The 19,861-nt window shown below is 54.9% G+C and overlaps 2 protein-coding genes across 4 annotated transcripts; one reads left to right on the plus strand and one right to left on the minus strand.

The window, feature by feature from the left end:
• Positions 1-191: 191 nt before the first annotated feature.
• Clcn2 (chloride voltage-gated channel 2) lies at positions 192-13,695 on the minus strand. 2 transcript variants are annotated; one of them, XM_059277764.1, is made up of 24 exons: positions 13,455-13,691; positions 11,139-11,295; positions 10,855-10,986; positions 10,406-10,534; positions 10,181-10,314; positions 10,000-10,077; positions 9,844-9,922; positions 9,608-9,733; positions 9,435-9,519; positions 9,230-9,331; positions 8,121-8,205; positions 7,800-7,955; positions 7,220-7,289; positions 6,876-6,986; positions 6,383-6,596; positions 5,983-6,116; positions 5,583-5,755; positions 5,376-5,490; positions 5,151-5,224; positions 4,916-4,975; positions 4,759-4,797; positions 4,504-4,608; positions 814-900; positions 192-712 (listed from the first exon to the last, which is right to left on the minus strand). In XM_059277764.1, exons 1-24 carry the CDS (start codon positions 13,536-13,538, stop codon positions 518-520), a joined length of 2,724 nt encoding a protein of 907 aa, XP_059133747.1. In that variant the 5' UTR covers positions 13,539-13,691; the 3' UTR covers positions 192-517. The 2 variants fall into 2 exon arrangements, with proteins under 2 accessions (XP_059133747.1, XP_059133748.1); XM_059277765.1 differs by lacking the exon at positions 4,916-4,975 and having other exon boundaries at positions 13,455-13,695.
• Positions 13,696-14,319: 624 nt separating this feature from the next.
• On the plus strand, positions 14,320-19,617 carry Polr2h (RNA polymerase II, I and III subunit H). Of its 2 annotated transcripts, none has more exons than XM_059277771.1 (5): positions 14,320-14,476; positions 16,686-16,769; positions 16,844-16,937; positions 17,577-17,660; positions 19,298-19,617. In XM_059277771.1, exons 2-5 carry the CDS (start codon positions 16,721-16,723, stop codon positions 19,413-19,415), a joined length of 345 nt encoding a protein of 114 aa, XP_059133754.1. In that variant the 5' UTR covers positions 14,320-14,476; positions 16,686-16,720; the 3' UTR covers positions 19,416-19,617. The 2 variants fall into 2 exon arrangements, with proteins under 2 accessions (XP_059133754.1, XP_059133753.1); XM_059277770.1 differs by lacking the exon at positions 14,320-14,476 and adding an exon at positions 15,403-15,573.
• The last annotated feature ends 244 nt before the right edge of the window (positions 19,618-19,861 follow it).

Here is a 19,861-nt window from a genome sequence, read left to right on the forward strand (position 1 = left end):
TGAATGGAAGGCTGTAGCACAGTCGTCAGGGGTTAGGGGCCGTCACAGGCAGGGTGTTGCTGATCAGGCAGTGGAGGCCTCTGGCTTGTCCTATACTGCTGGGACACTGGGGTCGGTAGGTGGCTGTGAGTCTTACAGGCTTGGGCAGGTAAGAGGATCCAAGAAGAAAACATGAGCCAACAGCACAAGTGTTCTATACATGAGTGGCTAATTAGGTGTTTACTTTATTCTATTTATTGTTTTATTAAATTAATATAAAAATCTTTGTAAATTTCTATATACATCTTGTCATTGGAGGTTCCAGTATAAACCCATTTTAGTTCTGCCCTTTTCTCAAAGAGTGGGCAAGGGCCACATGACCCTACTTCGTCCTGCCAGGGAGGGCACTGCTGAGTTACATTCCAGGTAGGCCCGCTGGAGGATGGAGGAGCTGGCAGCCCACAGCTAGAGTGGACTCGGGTCCCAGCTTCTGGTTGCTGCTGCCTGCAGAAGGAATAGAGGCCATCCAGCGAGGGGTTCACTGGCACTTGTCATCACTGTCGGAGGGGCTGCCCTCGCGTGGGAGGCCATGGCGGGATCTCGGCCCCCAGAGCGCATGTACTTCGGTGGTCTCTGTGTCGCTGCTGCTGGTGGCGCTGTCCCGGAAACTGGCAAGGGGTGGCCTGACTTTCACACCCTGGGCTGTGACGGAGCCCTCAATAGCCTTCCGGAGCTGGGAAGGTAAGAGAGTCAGGCATCTGCTCCCTACTCAGACCCCTCCGGCACCTCCCCCGGGGGAGCCACGGGGAAGTGGCTTCAGCTCCGTCACCTCACCTCCTTTAGGGTCACGATTCCGATGAGTCTGCCGATGCTGGTGACGTACGCATGGTCCACTCCCAGCAGTGAGAATATGGTGTGGGTCTGCAGAGCAGGGAGAGGAAACACCGGTCTAGACATTCAAAGGGGTCCAGGACAAAATGGGGGTGTGTGGAATAGAATCGTGGGAGGCACTGATGGAGGGAGATGCCACCAGAATGTTCCTGCGTCCCAAAGCTCAGAACCCAAAGCCTCCAGGCTGCTTGTATTGTTGCTTCCCCAGCGCTCAGATGTGACCACCTTCACATTATCAGCACTTTCCATTTGCTGTCTTCAAAACAGCTGTCAGCATTTCCTGGAATTTGTTATCTGCTGTTCTGGGTGGACTTGTGAGCCTCTTGACATAACAGGTGCATCAAGATGCGCAGCACGAACGGCTTCCTGAGTACCTCAAGTCTTGTCTTAAATGTTTTCTTATACTAACTTATGGGGAGGGGCTTGGAGAGTTTCCCCCGTTTTCTCCATCTGGGGTCTGAACATACTTATAAAGGGCCAAGGCCAGAGTGTCATCCATGCTGGGGAAGTCTCCCACTCACTGAGCTGTAGCTCCAGGACAAGCTCAGTTTTGTTTCTCTTGGAAGGTCTCACTACTTAGCCCAGGCTGGCCTTGAACTCACAGTCTGCTCCTGCCCCGGCCTCCTAAGTATTGGATTATAGGTTGTGTGCTACCACACCCATCTTAGAAATTCAGTTTTCTGGTGGTGCACGCCTTTAATCCCAGCACTCAGGAGGCAGAGGCAGGCAGATCTCCTAGGTCAAGGCCAGCCTGGTCTACAGAGCCAGTTCCAGGACAGCCAGGGCTGCACAGAGAAATGCTGTCTTGAAAAACCAAAAAAAAGCAAACGAAGAAAAAAGCAACTAAAGAAGTCATGTTTCTTCAAAACCTACAGTTGTCATGTAGTTTGCAATCTCCTGTTATATAACTTAAACCCTGCATCCTCAGATTAGCCTTAACAGGGTCCTTGGGAGGAGGTCTGTTCCTAGAAGGTATGTTACTGTAATCTCTTGGCCTGTGGTCATATAATCCATCTCACCTTCTCCAAGAGCCCTGTTAAACAGTTCCCTTATACCCTCATTCCCAACCACAGCGACCTAGCAGCCAATGTGCTTTTGTAGGTCTGTGGACGATGTGTGCCTGGCAGCCACCAGGCTGACTGCTCTACATCTGTGCCATCCTCCCCAGTTCTGCCTCACTGTCCTCACCAGGGCTGAGACAGCAGCAGAATGCGCTTCCCTGCTTCCTGCCTCCCCGCTCTCCAGCTGGGATGTGCCATTCTATGGCTTTTTAAAACTTGAGCAGCACCTAGGACCCCCTAGAACGGCCCATGCTAGCCTGCCCTTCTTCTGTGTCTCGTTTCCAGGCTTTACATGTCTTGTTTTTGTTTTTGTTTTTGTTTTTCAAGACAGGGTTTCTCTGTGTAACAGCTCTGGCTGTCCAGCAACTCACCCCATAGACCAGGCTGCCCTCGAACTCACAGAGATCCGCCTGCCTCTGCCTCCCAAATGCTAGGGTCAATGGCATGCGCCACCACTGCCTGGCGAATTTTTCTTTTTTGAAGTAAGGTCTCACATACCTCAGGATGACTGAACTTGCTATGTAGTTCCCAGATGACTATCTGACCCTCCACCTCCTGAATGCCAGCATCGGAGGCATACACCACCACACTCAGTTTATGCCACCTCTGCTTTATAGATAAGGAAACCCAGACAGGCTAAGCAACTTGCTTAACTTCTAGAGCCAAGCTTGTAAGCAGCAGGGAGAGGATTTGGGTTAGCCAGTCTTGCCGTCATCCTGGTACTCTGGCTTCCTCTCTGTCCACTGGAGCTAGCTGCCACCGAGAGGTTCCTAAATAGTCCCACGGGTTCTCACCCTCTGAAAGTGCCCCTCTGGCACCTAAGTGGGTTACTGCTTACTGCTCTCTTAATAAGTGGTTTCCAATTTAGACTCGAATCTCTAGAATTCTAATCTTTTATGTTATCATTCCAGCTCTTTGTACTTTGGTTAGCGGTTCCTCAGCGGCTTCTTCCCTTCCTGTGACAGTTTAAGTTTGTAACAAACACCTACTTTGTTCTTTTTCATTTTAATTTAATTGGACACCAGGGAGCCCTTTGGAGGGCCCGAATTTCTGAGGCCTGGGAACAGTGAATTGAACTGACAGGGAAAAGGACAGCGTGGCCTTCTGAAAGAATTCTGAGAGCAGGGCCAGATCTGTGCCCTGGGCCTGACTCTGCTAAACCCATGCAGGCAGATGATTTTCTCATCGAATGACTTAGTTAAGACAGACTTTGGGTTGGACTATCTTCGGGCCCGGGCCAGCTCGGCTACTTCCCACACGTGTGACCCGTTGGCTAGCGTCGTGGTGAGAATTCAATTACACTCGTGAAGATCTTAGCATGGTACCCAGCACACAGCAAACACTCAAAGCACGCCAGTGTTCTTATCATCAAAATCATGGATGACAGAATCAAGGGCGTCACAGCTGGGTATGACGGCATGTGCCTGAAATCTCCAGAGAGACCAAGGGTCATGAGTTCGAGGCCTACTTGGGCTATGTGAGATCCTGTCTCAAAAAAGGAAAAAGAAGAAGATGGCTGATGCCTGGGGACGAAAGGCTTTAGGGTACGGCTTGTGGTACCGTCTGGCCGATCTCCTCTTCCTTCGCCATAGTACCACAGTCCCCCCCATCTTGATCTAAGGTCTTTATCTAAAAGGGTCTAAGTTCCTTTATTTTTGCTGTATTGTTTTTCTTTTCTCTTCTAACCTTCCCATCATGGGCTCTGCCTGTACGTGCTATGGCTGACATTTAGCAACAGTCTGTAGCTAAGCTAGCCACCCAAGCCCAAGTCTGGGGACCACTGACCCTTACCTGTCACTTTGGCCTGTACCTGCCGATGGAGGCTTACACATTAAGTCTGTTAAAAAATGTGATTGAAATACCCCTTGGCTTTGGCTGGGAAGCCTGCATTCCCTGCCTTTACGGGGCAGCTTTCAGGTGCCCAGCGGTGCCAGCTACCCCATCCTGGGAGCCCCTGTCTTCCTCGTGTGTACGCCACCGTCCACCTCCATCCATCTGTACTCATTCCTCTTGCTACTGGCGCTCTGCGGAGCAGCCTTTCTGAGTCTCCTCCAGCAGCTTTCCTTGGACACGCCTGAAGTCAGACTCTCTGGGGTCTGACATTCCAAGCCCCCTACCGGTGTCTCTCATCTTTGTTTACCTCTTCTCGGCAGTCGCCCTCACCCTTCTTGACTGTTTGTGAGCCTGTTTATTAGATTTCCTTATCTGGCCTGTTTCTCACCCCCCCCCCCACACCACCCCCCCCTTTTTTTTCCAGCGTGGGTGTGTATCAGCCTTGTTGGGTTCTGGCAACCTCCTGCCTAGCTCTGACCCTGGCCTGGCCTCCTGGCTCCCACCCAGTTCAAGCTGTGTCTTTGTTGCTGCTTTGGTCCAGAATTCCCTGGGGTAAGTCTGAGCAGAGGAAAAACGATGCCTGGTTCCACCAAGGAGTAGGACAGGGCTAAGGACTCCTGGCTCCCAGGCTCCCATGGCCTAAAGCAGTATGTTTGAAGAGCAGCATCAAGTACACTGTCTCTCATGCCTTCCTCACGTACTATCACACCGGTCCGGGTGCAGACCTACCCTGCCCTACCTTGTGCAGAGAGGTCCGCTCCACTAGCTGGAAGGGTGCAGGGTCGATTTTGCAGTCACTGAAGTTGACAGGCTCATCTAGTTGCTGTTCTTCCCACTCTAAGATCTGAGAGGAAGAGACTGACAATCAGGGAGAGGGTGCCTGAAGCTCCTCTCCTCTCTCAGAGGGCTGCTTGCCCTTTTCCCTCCCTGTGATCCTTTAGTCAAGACGACAACACACCCAGGAAGAAAACAGTCTCGTCTCATGGCATCTTACCTCTTCGGGACTCATCTCGCTTTCCAGGTCCGAGTCACTCTAGGAGGAAGGCAGGAAGGGAGGTGGATGTAGCCCTGGCTCTGGGAGGTGTGTCCCACCTAGACCCTGGCCCTCCCTGCCTGATGCTCCTGAGCTGCAGGGAGAGGGGCACACGTACCGCCAGGGAGATTCGGACCCGCTTCAGCTTGCGCTTGTCACAGGATTCTGACTTTTCCAACTTGGTCAGAGCCAAAGCAGAGAGGTTATGGGGAGAGGGGTGTGAAGGGCGAGACAGAACCCAGGAAGAAGGGCACACTGCAGGGGCAGAGCTGACAGGAGGGCAGGAGGCAGGCAGAGTGGGAGAGTCAGAAAGGGAGCTGGGCAGGCAGGAGGGGAGTATCCGGCCTACTCACTTCTGAAGTAGCCTCCAGAGGCGGACTGCCACAGAAGAGGCTTCTGAGGGCAATGCCTGCTGACTCCATGTTGCCTGTGTTCCAAACCCAGAAAGGGCAAGTTGGATAGGGGTAAGGTGCAGAAGGCAAGGGGGAGGCGTTTCCAACTCCACTTTGTCCGCCCGGGTAGCCTAATCCATGTGTGGCGGCTCAGGCTTTGTCTGAGGTGGGGTAGAAATGGCTCACCTGTGGTACTTTCCTGGAGGCTGGTGCTGTTGCTGGGCCCTCTCTTTAAGGCAGGCTTCAGGGGCTTGTGGGTCTGCCCGTGGGATCCAGAGAAGGCCGAGTCCTCTGCGTTCACCTGCACAGACAGGAAGGGGCCGGGGGCGGTGGTTCAGAACCTCCGGGATGACACTGCGGAAGTCTGTGTGGTTGTGGGGCACTTTCCTTCACCTGGAAGCGGGTGGACGTCTCAGAACTAGGGGGGCTCTCCTGATCGGACGGTGGCGACTTCTGGGCTTTCCTTAGCTTTTGCATGTGCTGCCGCCGGCGTGCTGGGCTCAGCTGGGCCCCCAGTAATGCTACTACCTGTGAGCGTTCGATGGAGCCCAGCAGGATCATGGACTCTGGACAGAACAAAGGAAGAGACTCAGGGGTGGGGAGGGAGCTCCTACTTTCGACCTTCTTCCCACACCCAAGCTGGGGCCCTGGACACACACTGCACACCTAGAGAACCCTGCCCATCAAGTCTTGACCGATATAGAACAAGGAGACCGGTTCTGGGCTCCCGATCTCTTCCTGAGCTGAGCCCCTGGGAGACGCTCATAACACCGGGGACCCCTCGTGGCCTCACCAGGGGACTCCACTAGAGCCAACATACGGCCCTTGGTCCTGTGCAGTGCCAACCGCAGGTCTCGGAAGGTGCAGCTGAGCGCTACGTAGGGCACGTCCCGTACCATGATGTCCTCTACTCGCACCCGGTACTGCCTGGGGATAGAGTCGGGCACTCAGTGTGTGCTCAGCATGGAAGACTGGCCCAGAGTACCACCATCCCAGTGTCACGAGGAGGGCTGGAGAACCACAGGGGACAGGAGTGGCGGGCCCAGCGTGTTCTCCACCCTCCTTTTGGGTCAGTACAGGCCAGCTAGAGATCCCCCAGGGTGAGGGCATCTCGGGGCCTTGCTGGCGGTGGGGCGAAGGGCCCTGGGAGGCCTACCCTCGCTCCCACCCTCCTTTCACTGGGCCCCTCATACTGGTGGCGGCCCCAGCCCAGCTCAGGCAGGTAGGGCAGCTTCTTGATGCGGATGATGCTGTCATAGAGAGAGGGCTGAAGACTCTGGGCGACAGCGTTAGCCAGGATAACGGCGATCATGACGGGCAGAATGTGGGCGATCTGGCCCGTGAGCTCGAAGACAATCACAGCCGTGGACACCGTGTGCGTCACTGCTCCGGCAAGTGCGGCTGCCCCTGGGGACAGCCGTGCTCAGTCTCCTCAGGGTGCTCAGTCCCTTTCCCTTCCCCAGGGCAAGAGTTGCTTAGAGTCCCTCAGGGTGGCCCCAGAGAGTGCCTGGGCCTACGGCCCTGCCAGCAGGGGGCGCCAGAGCCTCAGAGTCTGGCTGGGCCGGGGGTCTCCCAGTGCAGAGGCAGACTTCCGGCACTGCTGGACTGTAAATACATGCACAGCGTGTGTGCAGTCCCCTGGGTTTGATCCCCAGCACCACAAAACAAACAGAACTGGGTGCTCACCAACCACGGCATAGCCTCCAGGTACAATCCGGTAGGTACTGCTATCTGTGTGAATCCCATCGGGGAACCAGGCGGCCATGCTTTCACCCACCAGCCGCCCAAATGCTGCTCCTTCAGGGAGGGTTTTAGGAAGAGAAAGAGGTAGTGGGGGAACACTAGGAAGAGAGAGGGTCAGAGGGTGGGGGAGGGGCCAGTGGGTGATTTAGTACGGGGGCGATCCCATGGGAGTGGGGGGTCTGGGCTAGAGCTGGGTCAACACACACTCCTGGCAGAGAAGGGATCCACAAGGGACAGACAGAGGGCATGAAGGGTGCAGGCTGGAAGGCAGGCAGCTGCAGACTCACCAATGACGAAGACAGGCATGAAGGCCCCACAGGGCACTGGGATGGTGGTGGCCAGTGCAGACATCCAGAACTGTAGGCAGGATGGGTTCAAACCAGAGGCCTCAGGGAAGCCCACCTTGCCCATCTACCCAGCTAGCCCAGAATCCCCAGAGGTGAAGGGAAAAGAGAGGACTCTGGAACCAGAAGGCTCGGGTTCAAATCCTCTCACCCGACCAGCTGCTTGGGCTGTTACTTTGTGTTCTGACTCCCCATCTTTTTTTTTTTTTTTTTTTTTTTTTTTTTTTTTTTTTTTTTTTGGTTTTTCAAGACAGGGTTTCTCTGTGTAGCTTTGCGCCTTTTCCTGGGACTCACTCTGTAGCCCAGGCTGGCCTCGAACTCACAGAGATCCACCTGGCTCTGCCTCCCGAGTGCTGGGATTAAAGGCGTGCGCCACCACCGCCCGGCCTGACTCCCCATCTTTAAGACAGGGGTAAGGGTACCTTCCTCATAATGTTCTGAATACCTGGCGATGCTTGGGACAGCGCCTGCACCTAGTGGCCTGGGTAAACATCAGTGATTCTAGCCCTGGCAGGGGTCTCACCTTCATGAGAATGAAGATGACCAGAGTGAGGAAGACGTTGGCACGGGGTGGGCTCCAGGCCTGCGATGTGCTCGGGAGTTCGAGATCCTCTACCAGGCCCTGGCGGACCCATGTCCGGTTGTCAAACAGAGTGACCAGGGTTTCTTTCTGTGAGAGCTGGAGTGAAGAGAATGCTGTAGGCTGGGGCACAGCACCCCAGGAAGAGGCCCGTAGGAGTCCATGGGTACAAGGCATCCCGGTCATGCTGGGACTGTTGGCTTTGGAAAGGAATGCATCTGGGCATGTGTGTGGGGGGGGTCACATTTCTGGGATAGGGGCTACCTGTCCAGCCATGAACTGTCCAAAGCCAGGGGGGAAGGTCAGGGTGGAGATGAGCAGAGTCACTAGAGCCGGAAAGAGCAGCCGTCTAGAGAGAGAGGTTTGACAGAGTCAGACAAAAGGGACCCGCTTCCATGGACTGACCACAGGCCAGGCGCCCTTACACACCTCGGGACTAACATCAGAGCAGGGCTTATGTATCAGGGCACAGAGCCAGAGAGCCTGAGAGGTCCTTCTCACTGCATCTGATGCCGCAGCTCCAAGGGTGATGGTGGACTGGGATTACTGTAAGAGCTGGGAATACAGCTCCTTCCCTGACCCCACAGCGCACAGCAACAGCAAACCCATCTCTAGACCTTTCTTGGACAAGTCTGAGCTGTGACTGCATCGGCTCTCAAAAGCCCCAGCTGAGGGGCAAGTAGTACGAAGACTTAAAGAAGCCTCTGCCACTATCTGCTAAGTGAGAGCAGTGTGAGCCAGGCACACTCTGAGTTCAAGGCCTGCCTGGGCTACCAAGTGAGACTTTGTCTCAAAAAAAAAAAGCAAAGGCAGCATGGAAGAAGTTCTGTAGAAAGCAGCACTTCTGTCCCGCGTGCCTTCCCATTCTCAGTTCTCAGGCTGTGTTCTGAGATTAAAAAAAAAAAAAAAAAAAAAAAAAAAAAAATAGCCATCCACACTGGTCACAGGGTAAACTGAGGTACAAACACTGTCTGCTATCTGGACCAGGCCTGAAAACCTAAGCAAACCTTGGTCTTTTATCCCAAGTGCCCCTGCCACTGACAGGTTCAAAAGGAACAGATCCCAGGTGGTTCCCATGTGTACAAGTCACAGCATCAGCCTGGAAACACCAGCTGATTTCCCAAGCGTAGCTGCCTTTTAGCTTTTCATCTGAGAGACCCAGCGTCACACTGGAGCCATGGCTGGCTTCGAACCTTGCTACAATCCTGCCTCGGCCTCTGGAGTGCTGGGATTATAGGTGTGTGGCCCTGCACCTGGCTGAAGCGCCTGATTTTGACTGGGCCTCTACTTCAAACCCTCCACGGCTCCCTCTCTCCCCATGTGGCCCTTGGACAACCCAGAACAGTCTGGAAAAGAGTCTGTGGCCAACGTACTTCCTCATGAGGAAGCGGTTGATGGTCTTTTGCTTCCGCATCACCTGGACGATCTTCCGGTTCAGGTAGACAAAGAGGGCTCCCCCGAAGCCACTGGCAATACTGGAAAGAAAGAAGCACCAAGGTGGAGGGGAGGTCTTCTCATGGCGACCCCCCCCCCCCGTCCCACCCCCTCCTGCCCTACCCCCTCCTGTCCGCCCCTTACCCAATGACGGCAAAGGCTGGCAGCTCCTGTAGGTCAAAGGGGAAGTCGAGTCGGAACCGGGTTTTGAAGAGAGCAGTAATGGTTTCTGAGGGGAAGCAGCAGAGGGGTGGCAGGTAAACCTGTGTCGCACTTGAATTGCCCCAGATGCCCTCGCTGCCACCAACATGCCCCACCTTCATCACGGTTCCAGACCGCCAAGACCCGAAAGATGAAGGCACTGAAGGTGGCCGCGAAGAAGCCCCGCCAGTAGTTCCTAACAGCGAAGAAGGTGGAGGTGACCTCAATGCTGAATAGGACCCCTGCAAGGGGGCAGAGGACATCGGCCTGTGGACATACTCCCAGGAGAAGAGGGGTGGAGGAGGAGAGGCCCAGTGCCGGGCTACGCTATGCTGACTGGAGCCACGCCTACCTCCGATAGGGGCTGCGAAGCAGCAGCCCACTCCTACTGCGCACGCGGCAGCCAGCATCTCCGTGTTCCGGGATTCGTTCTGGCAAGGGTTGGGGACGCGGTGTCAGTCTGGGCTCGGCACCCCCTCCCCCCCAGATCTTAGGGCTCTCCTCTTACCTCGTAGATACCCCCAAAGAGGGAGAGGAACTTGCTGAGGAGGGCAGCACACATGCTGGCGATGTGCACAAAGGGTCCCTGGAGGTAGGGTGGGTTGTGAGTAGGGATGGGGCCTTCCGGACCTTGGCCTGACCTCCTCTTCCAATGGGAGGGACTCCTTCATTCCCCAGCCTGCAATTACCTCTTTGCCAAGGGGCATCCCACTGCCCAGGGCACACGTTAGCCCAATGACCTTAGCTACGAAGGTCTTGAGGGTGAGGTATTCTTTTAGCACCACTCCCCGAAGGATGGTTTTCATCTCAGGGATGCCAGACCCTGCAGAGGTAGACATCCAGGAAAGCTGTCTGACAGGCCTCCTCACTCAGGAAGCTTGACCGCCCCCTCCTCCCAACCCATCCCGTCCTACCGACAGCCTGTGGGGCCAGGATCTGGGTGAATCCAGCAGAGAAAGTGATGAGCACGACGGGGTAGGTAACCCAAGCCAGGTACTGGAGTAAGATGTTGGTGTTTAAGCCCCGGGACATCCACTGCTGAGCTGTGGGCACAGGACATGCTTGCTGGACTTCCAGGGCACATATCCACACCTTGCCCGACACTGGGACACACTGACAGGACAAGGGCACAGAGCTGGGGCGCAGAGAGACAGGAAGGCCCTAGAAGGCATCCACTGGGACAAAGCCCATCACAGATAAGACGGTTGGAGGGCAGGCAGGAAGGCGTGGCCTATGCCCGTGGCAGGAACTATGCCTGGAGATGGGCAGTCAGCCTGGCCAGACAAAGTGGCCAGTAGCCAAGTTACTTAAACAACCGTGGCATGGAGGAAACAGGTTGGCTGTTCCCAGCCTTGGCCCTCACCCTGTAGACAGACAGCGATGGCATAGTCCATGGCCCAACTGACCAATGCCATGAGGAGCCCCAACAGGACCAGGAAGATCCAGTCTTCACCAACCCGGGACACTAGGAACTTGTGGCAGCGTACAGAACAAACTGGAAGCAGGGAAGGGAAGATCCATAGAGAAGCTGGTACCAAAGTGCTGCTACTCTTCTCCGTCTCTCCCCATCCCCCACGGGCAGCTCTTAACGGTCTCTGCCTCCCCCAGGATACAACAGCCACGTCCCTGCCCCTATCCAGATCTCACTGCGGCATCTGGCACATCGGCTCTGTCCATATTCCAGGAGCTCTGGGGGAGCCCGGGCAGAAGGGGACCCCTTCCAGGGCTCAGGCCCTCCCAGGCGAATCCGAGCAGCTTCCTCTTTGGCAAAGGCCCCAAGTTCCTGAGTGTACCGGCCATACATCTGGAGCAACAGACAAAATGTGGCGTTAGCATGTGTGGCTGAGGTGGGGGTCTGGGGAGGGTTCCTGGGTTTTGACTCCCCTTCACGCAGCTCCCACACTTGTGTACCCCATCTTGAATCTAGTTTTCACTCAGCTCAGAGTGTGGGAACAATGTACATTGTAGACTGCGGGGGCCGTCTTGGCCAGAGTGATGGGGACAGACAAGGTACAGGGACACAACTCTGGGGGTGGCAGAATAATCAGTCCTCTTCTAGCGAGCCAGGGGTGAGGGCACTGGGGAGGAGAGGAAGGGTCCCGGGCCGGGGAAAGATGGAAAAACCTAAGGCACAGGCCGAAAGTGGGAGGCGGGAAGGTCAGAGACCAAGGGGTGGTCAAGGGCGTAGGAGCAACAATAAGAGGCTGGCGGAGCCGAGGGCAGCAGCTGAGCTGGGCCTAGGAGGTCCCAGCCCCAATCCTTATCACGTTCCCGCTGGGCCTTTGGCCTGTGACCAACTCAGCGGCACCCTCCCCACCCACCCTAATCCCTTGTCCTCATTCTCCGCTCCCAAACCCCCATGAGCCCGTCAGCCCAGCTGAAAGTGGAAAGCCTCTTTGGGTGTGTACGGCAAGTGTTGGGTGGTTTCGGTCCTCCTCTGGAACTGCACTTGGGACAAGTGACAGACCCTGGGGGACAGGGAGGCTGTGACTGTGGACACGAGGCTGATGGGAAGGGACAGAGTTATGGCTGGACCTGCCAAGCTGGGCGTGTGTTGGGGGGTGGGGAGGAGTAGAATCTGGCTGCCACCCGAGGAGCTCCAGGACACAAAGGGCTCCTGTTGGGGTTGGGGTTTGTGGTTGGGGGGGGGAGGGATGATAGAGACACAGAGTGAGACAGAGAGGGCAGGAGAAGCCGAGGGGAGAGGAAATACATAGGAAAGAAGAGCGAGGCCCGGGAGGAGGAAGAGACTGGAGTCTAGAAACACAGCAGGTGGGAGGAGGTGAGGGCAAGACAAAAGGGTAGGAGGGAAGTGGGAGAGGCCAGAGCCGGGAAAGCCCGACCCTGAGAACTCGTGTCACAGACGGGGAGATGGAGCCGCGGCGGCTGGTGCAAGAGAGAGACCATTTCAGAGGTTAAGTGCCCGGCTTCCATGGCCAGACGTCCCTCTCCTTGACCTGTGGATGGCAAGGGTAACAGCCATCACCAACAAAAGAGCTTGCCTCCCCGAGCGAGCGTCGTCACGCTTACTCAAGCTACCACCTCTCCCGGTTATCCTGTTTCAGACAGTCTCTGGTAACTGGGCACCTCCCTGACTCAGTTACAGTCCTCTCTAAAAGAGGTTCCTCCCTGCCACCCTCCCGGGCAAATTCCAGCCTAAGCTGATAAAAAAGGAGCCATAGGGCCAGTTTCTTCCTGCAGGCCTTGGGCCCCCCACCCTAGTGACAGGAGGGTGAATGGCTTCCCCACAGTGGTGGCCATGAATCATCTCAAAGCTCAGGACCCCTGCTTCTTATGAGGTCAAGGGACACTCCATGGGCGTGGGTGCTGGTGGTGGGGTACCTGCCTAGATCCAGCCCGAACAAAGGTTCCAGTTCTCACACCCATTCCTACTTCCTGCATCAACCCTAAAGCTTCAGGTGACAAGCCACCTAAGCTACCTCTTTCCCAAAAGTTCAACTGAGGGGTTCTTGTCAATGCTGGACTTTGAGCCTTTAAAGGCAGGGGGGTAGGTTTGGATTTGATCCCTTGCCCACAACAGTCTTTATGCCCAGCTTAGTGCCATGCCATAGTAGGGACCCAGGGAGGGTGTTGAATGCGGATAGGTGTGTGGAGAAAGTTCAGGGGTATGGATGGCACTCAGAAAGGGTACTGGGGTGCTGTAACTTTGGGCTCGAGTGGTAACTGGAAAAAACAAAAACGTGTATGCAGAAGGGAGTAAGGGGAAGGGCACCTGGGCCAAGCACCTGGTGTCATTGTCCTCTGCAGGCCACCAGCCTCAGCCAGAAGCCAGCAAGCAGCTTTCCAACACCCCGAACCTGAACCTACAGCCTGTCGGATCCCGAACCTCAGTTTCCACAGCTGAGGAAGGCTGAGGCCGGGCTAGGGTAGGCCGCCTGTCCCCACACTTCTAGGGCAACCTGCAGCAGTGGGGCCATAGCGCACCCCTTAGGTTTCACTTACCAGGGTCTGCTCATACTGCAGCGCCCGAGGCTCCATCCCTTCCCCCGCCGCCGCCGCCGCCGCCGCGGCCGCTGAGGCCGCCATCTCGGGGCGCCCTGTCCTCTTGCCTCCCTCGGCTTCTCGGGCTCTGGCCTTGACTCAGCTGCCGGCCCGCCGAGCCCGCGCCCTCACCCGTCCCGTCCCCTCAGCCCCGGCGGCCGAGTGCAGAGTGCGACGGGTCCCCGGGCGCGCGCCGCAGGCACAGCCTCCCGCTAGCGTCCCCTCCTCGGCGGGCGGGCCGAGGGCGGTGCCCTGCAGGCTGCTCCGCCCTGGCCCATCTGCAGGGGCGTCCGGGGCCGGCCGGGGTCTGCATAGGAGCCGCCTCCCGGCCTCCGGAGAGGCGGCAGGGGGCGCTTGCAACGCGGTCTCGCACCCCTGCGCCCGGGAGGCGGGAGGCTGACCCAGCCCCGAGAGGGTGCGGGGGCCGGGCGGGGGCGGGTCCGCTGGCACGTGGAGGGGCCGGGCTCTTGGGCTGCAGCAGCGTTGTGCGGGAGGGGCTGAGGATGTAGTGACTCGAGGGCTGGGGCAGGGGGCTGCTGGAGAGGCTCATTCGGGCTCTCCAGGCCAGACCCGACTGGGGCAGCCTCTGCTTCGCGCTTGCAGGCGGCTCCGATGGATCTGCGAAGATCCCTGAGAGCCTCCTTCCTTATCGCCTCCCTTTCCCCTCCTTTTCCTCTGGGTTCCCCCGGGAAGGTGCACCTGGAATTGCTAGGCCTGGAGAGAGGGGGCGGAGGTGGAGGTGGGAGGGGACGGGAAGGGGTGAGGCCCGAGGGAAGGGAGCTATTGGTGCGGGGGAGGCCGTTCCTGGGAGGCGGGCGTGGGGGAGCAGAGGTCGCTCCTCCCAGGCATCGCTGAAAGGGGGAACTTGAGTAGCTGCTGACGCCTCGAGGAAGCGGCTTCCTGGGGCTCCACATTGTCTTTCAGGGTCCTCGGAGGGATAAGAACCGTGTGGCGTGGGCACAAAAAAAGATGGGCAGTGTCAGGTTGGTGCCACTGGAGAGGACGGTGTCCAGAAGTCTGTGTAGAAAGAACAGTTGTACCAGGATGAAGACTCATTCAGGAAACAGGGTGCTCAAGAGGGAGGGTACGATGCCCAGTACCGGGGCTCCAATGAAAGGAGGTGGTAGCACCTAGAAAGAGGGCACTACGAGCTGTTGCCTCCCAGGGAAAGGCCAGTGTTGGGTGAAGGCGCACTAGATCAGTGTCCAGAAGAGGGTAGTATAGTGGGGTGACAGGCAGTACCAAGTTCAATTGGCAGTGTTCTAGGGGATCGGAGTGTGAGGTTAGTGCCAAGCAGGGCCAAGGGAAGACGGGAGTGCCGAGGAGGTGAAGCCCCAGGGGAGGGCACAATGCGGGCTTTCCTTTCCCTGAGAGTGACATCATGGCAAATTCCCAAACCGGACGGACCCGGCTCGGGTGACGTCTAGCTGGTCCGAGCCAGCTCGGACCAGCGTGGGGGACCTGGGTGGCAATCCGAGGTCCGAGGGGCTGGGCGGGCGCCCTGCGGGCGGGGTTCTCCTCCACCCGCCTGCAGCACGGACTGTGCCCTCGGCCGGCACGCGGACCGCAGGGAAGGGCTGGGGCCGGGCTTCTCGGGGCCAAGGATCAAGGTTCCCGGCTGGGTTAGTTAGGCCCCCAAGCTTCCCCGAGCGTCGGGATCGGGGGTCTGGAGAGGGCGCTGTAGAGCCGGGCGCAGCGCGGTACCCGCCGGGGGTGGGACTTTAGTCTGTCCCCGCCCTGGGCGGAGTCACTGGGCTTTGAGACTCGCCCACAAGGCCCGAGCTGCTCCGAGGTGGCCTTTCCCGGCGGAAGTTAAGGAGCCCCGAGGGGGAAGGCGGCGGAAGTGGCTGCGTTAGGGCAGCCTGTGCGCATGCGCCCTCTGCCTCGGTTGCCGCTTTGGGGGCGGTCCTCCGCCCTGTCTCCCCTCCTCCACGTGACCGAGGGGGTGCGCGAGTTCCCGGTGGTGGCCGCGCGCTCCGCAGCTCTGCAGCCCTCGTGCCCCTCACGATGGCGGGCATCCTGTTCGAGGATATTTTTGACGTGAAAGACATTGACCCAGAAGGCAAGAAATTTGACCGAGGTAAGGTGTGTAGGGGAGGTTTGAAGGCAGGGGCCAACATGCCCACCCAAGTGGCCCGTCCCACCCTCTCGGTACCTCCCTCAGGAAATAGGTTTTTTCCATCATGAGAAACTTGAGACAGCTTTTCCTACGGTATCTGCGGTGTCTTGTGCCTGGGTGGCCCTTAGCTTTGGTGCTGGTAAACCCCCGGGCCCTTTTCCAACTCCCTCTCCAGTATTAGGTGCTGTACCGTGCGCCTCTCACACTTAACTGTTCTGGTAAGAGGGAGATAGGGTGCCTTACCGTATATTTTGGTACTTAAGGCTGTGCAGCGAGTTGCCTGCCTGTCTTCCTAACCCATAGTTTTGCGGAATTGTTAGCTCTCTTCGAAGTCGTCTTTTCTAAATTCAGCTGATCGCTCGGTGTATTTTCCCAGTGATCCGGAAGTTGTTTCTTCTTGGTGTCACTTTGCCTGGGGACAGTCCCCCCAGAGTCTCTCTGTGTAGCTCTGGCTGTCCTGGAACTCGCTTTGTAGACCAGACTGGCCTCGAACTCCCAGAGATCCGACTGCCTCTGCCTCCCAAGTGCTGGGATTAGGGGCGTGAGCCACTGCCGCCCAGCATATATATATATATATATAATATATATATATATAATATATATATTATATATATATATAATATATATTATATATAATATATATTATATAGTGTGTGTATATATACATACACACACACACACACACACACATATATATATATATATATATATTTTTTAAAGACCGGTGTCAGTTCTCAACACACCCTGCAGATTCCCTCAGCAGAGTGCCTACCAGAAAGAGGGCATCTCTGGACAAGTATCTATCTTGTTCAGAGTGAAGTTTAGTCTAAATCATCCAGGCATGCTTACAGCCCAGAGACAGGTTGCTGCCGGAGAAGTTTTGCTTCTTTCTTGGGATCCTGTCACCTGCTGAGGTTTTTAACTTTCTTCCTTCTCATGACCCTGATTCGGATTGCACTTGTGCTTTGGGGGTGCAGAGCAAGGCTATGGGGTGTGGACCTGCTGGGTGGCTTGTTCTCTTGCATTGGACCCCCAAGGTGGCCTCTGTGATTATGTCTGTCACTCTTTCCCAGTATCTCGGCTGCACTGTGAGAGTGAATCTTTCAAGATGGACCTCATCCTAGACGTAAACATTCAGATTTACCCCGTAGACTTAGGTAAGTGTCGAGCACAGGCAATAAAAGAGCCTTTAGGTCCTGCTTCTTCACTCTGACATTGACGCTCTTTTCAGGTGACAAGTTCCGATTGGTCATAGCCAGCACTTTGTATGAAGATGGTACCTTGGATGATGGTGAATACAATCCCACAGATGACAGGCCTTCCAGGTGAGGCAGCAGGAAAGGAGGGACCGAAGAGATAAGTAGTATCCAGAAAGGCCTCTATTTAGTTCTAGGAAAAGACATGGTTGCACTTAGAATTCAGACAACAGGAACTGGGTGCGATGCTTTGTGTCTGTAATTCCAGGACTCGGGGGATGAGGCAGGAGGATCAGGGGTTCAAGAACATCTTTGGCTTCATATAAGTCTAACGCCAATCTGGGCTCCAAGAGACCCTGTCTCTAAAAAATTTGAAAAAAAATTTCACAGTCACTGAGAGCAGTGAGTGTGAGCTTGTGAGCTGCAGTTATTTATTTTAGTGGAGACAGGGTCTCACTTTGTAGTCCTGGTTGGCTTGGACTATGTAGACCACGCTGGCCTGGAACTCACAGAGGACATCTACCTCCTCTGCCTCCTCAGTGTTGGAATTAAAGGTATATGCCACCACACTCTGCATTTGTAGCCTTTTTTTAAAATTGGTTTTTCAAGACAGGGTTTCTCTGTGTAGCTTTGCGCCTTTCCTGGATCTCGCTCTGTAGACCAGGCTGGCCCCAAACTCACAGAGATCCTCCTGGCTTTGGTTTCTGTTTTTAAAGATCTCTTATGCTATTGGTCACTGTGAAGAATAACCTTGCGTATTGTTTGTAGGGCTGACCAGTTTGAGTATGTAATGTATGGGAAAGTGTACAGAATTGAGGGGGATGAGACCTCAACGGAAGCAGCCACGCGCCTGTAAGTAACATTGTTGGGGAAATCTTTCCCCCTCCCTGTTCTGAAACTGGGCCATGCTTCTACATCTGCCGTGGGTCCACTTTTTTTCTGTACTCCAAACCCAGGCGGAAGAATTTGTCTTGGGAACTGTTTCCAGTCTATTGGTTACTTACATCACCTATTACCAGGCTTTCAAGGCCCTGTAGTCCACAGGAGGCTTTGGTAGTCTTGCTTGGTGAGGGACAGCAGAGAACATCTTCCTGGCAGACCACAGGCAGCATTTCATGACTAGGCCTTTTTGTTTTTGTGTTTACTTGTGTATGTGTTGCTACTCTGTAATCCAACCCTTGGTTCTTTGGTTTCCCTGCCTAGTTTTTGTTTGTTTGTTTGTTTTGTTTTGTTTTTCTTGTCTTTAAAATTCTGTTAAAACAATGTGGTTGTTAGAAACTAAAACAGAGAAGTAATGTGAAAAAGAACAGAAGTCCCCCAGGAGAACGTTTTTACATACAGTTTGAAGAGCTGGCGTGGTGGCGCACCCCTTTAGTCCCAGGACTTGGGAGACAGAGGCAGGTGGATTTCTGTGAGTTCCAGGTTAATCTGGTCTGCAGAGTGAGTTCCAGGACAGCCAGGGGTACATAGTGAGATCTTGTTTTGAGAAAACAAAAACAAGCAAGAGTTTGAGTGGTCTAGCTTTTTTTTTTCTTTGTTTACTTTCCCTTTAAGTTCCTTTACAACTTTTTTTTTTTTGTTTAACATGTTTCCCTTTGTTAGTTGAAAACTCTCCCTCTTTTTTTTTTGAGACAGCGTCTCTCTATGTAGCCTGGGCTGCCCTGAAACTCAATATGTAGACCCAGGCTGGTGTTGAACTCAGGGGATCTACCTGACTGCCTCTTGCTGCAGGGATTAAAGGCATGTGCTACCCTCCTGATTCCTTAGCATTTTCAAAAAAGTATATGTTTGTGTGTGTGTGTGTGTGCATGCGTGTGTGCGTGCGAGCCTGGGTGTTTGTATGTGTACCATGTGCAGGCATGAGACCACCAAGGTAAAAAAGGGGCATTGGACACCGTGGAAATGGAGTTATGGGTGGTTGTGAGATGCCATGTGGGTGCTGGGGTGGGGGGCGGTGAATCCTGGTCTTCTGCATTCTTCAAGGACTGTTAAGCGATCTTAAAGGCTGAGCCGTCTCTCCAGCCCCTACCTCAGCAGTCCTGTAGCTGTGTAACATGGCAGTGAATGGTGAGGCCTTCATTTGTGTGACTAGTCTCCTGTTTGGGTCACAGCAGCATTTGCTCCTCCACTAGAGTAAGCAACACTGCTTTGTGCATGTCTGCATTCAGTTTTGTCCTAATCTTTGGTTCCTAATGACAGAATACTAGGGGAGTGCCTTTAAAAAATAATGATGGAGCCGGGCGGTGGTGGCGCACGCCTTTAATCCCAGCACTCGGGAGGCAGAGCCAGGCGGATCTCTGAGTTCGAGGCCAGCCTGGTCTCCAAAGCGAGTTCCAGGAAAGGCGCAAAGCTACACAGAGAAACCTTGTCTCGAAAAACAAAACAAAACAAAAAAAAAACAAAACAAAACAAAAAAAAATAATGATGGAGAGCTGCTGGGAAGCAGCTGCCTCAGAGCTCAGACTCAGGACTGGGGCCTTGTGTTTCAGCTCTGCATATGTGTCCTACGGGGGCCTGCTCATGCGGCTTCAGGGTGATGCCAACAATCTGCACGGATTTGAGGTGGATTCCAGAGTCTACCTGCTGATGAAGAAGCTGGCGTTCTGAACCTCGTGGGAAACCTGAGCTGAAGCTGGCGGTGTTCGCCTGTGAAGGGGACTGGGCTGGGTGTCCACTGTGGGTACATCTTCAGTGTGTCTGAATTCAACGGAAAACTGACGTGTCTGTGGAAGACCACCTGGGAGAGCTTAGCATGAATCTGAAGTTGTGTGTGATTTTTTTTATTTTTAAATTAAAGTTTACTTTTTCAGACTCTTCTCCTGAATTGGGGGTGGAGGCATGCAGGGTTTTGCTTTTGCTGTGTAGCCCAGGCTGGCCTTGGACTCAGTCCTGCTGCCTTCTGAGTTCCTGAGATTTCATCACACCTGGTGTATGCAATGCTGAGTCTCAAAACCAAGGCCTTCTGTGTGCTACAAGGGAAAATCTCTCTCTCTCTCTCTCTCTCTCTCTCTCTCTCTCTCTCTCTCTCTCTGTGTGTGTGTGTGTGTGTGTGT

Source organism: Peromyscus eremicus, chromosome 12, assembly GCF_949786415.1.
Source record: "Peromyscus eremicus chromosome 12, PerEre_H2_v1, whole genome shotgun sequence".
NCBI classification, from domain to species: Eukaryota; Metazoa; Chordata; class Mammalia; order Rodentia; family Cricetidae; genus Peromyscus; species Peromyscus eremicus.

Excerpts from the sequence above, each read along its gene's own strand:
- Clcn2 (XM_059277764.1), bottom strand. The coding sequence starts at position 13,538 with ATGGCGGCCTCAGCGGCCGCGGCGGCGGCGGCGGCGGCGGGGGAAGGG. Across the intron at positions 10,987-11,138 it reads CCGATGTGCCAGATGCCGCA|TTTGTTCTGTACGCTGCCAC; the intron begins GTGAGATCTGGA and ends CCCTGCTTCCAG. Across the intron at positions 8,206-9,229 it reads AACCGCTTCCTCATGAGGAA|ACGGCTGCTCTTTCCGGCTC; the intron begins GTACGTTGGCCA and ends CTCTCTCTCTAG.
- Polr2h (XM_059277770.1), top strand. The coding sequence starts at position 15,501 with ATGGCGGGCATCCTGTTCGAGGATATTTTTGACGTGAAAGACATTGAC. Across the intron at positions 15,574-16,685 it reads AGGCAAGAAATTTGACCGAG|TATCTCGGCTGCACTGTGAG; the intron begins GTAAGGTGTGTA and ends ACTCTTTCCCAG. Across the intron at positions 17,661-19,297 it reads ACGGAAGCAGCCACGCGCCT|CTCTGCATATGTGTCCTACG; the intron begins GTAAGTAACATT and ends CTTGTGTTTCAG.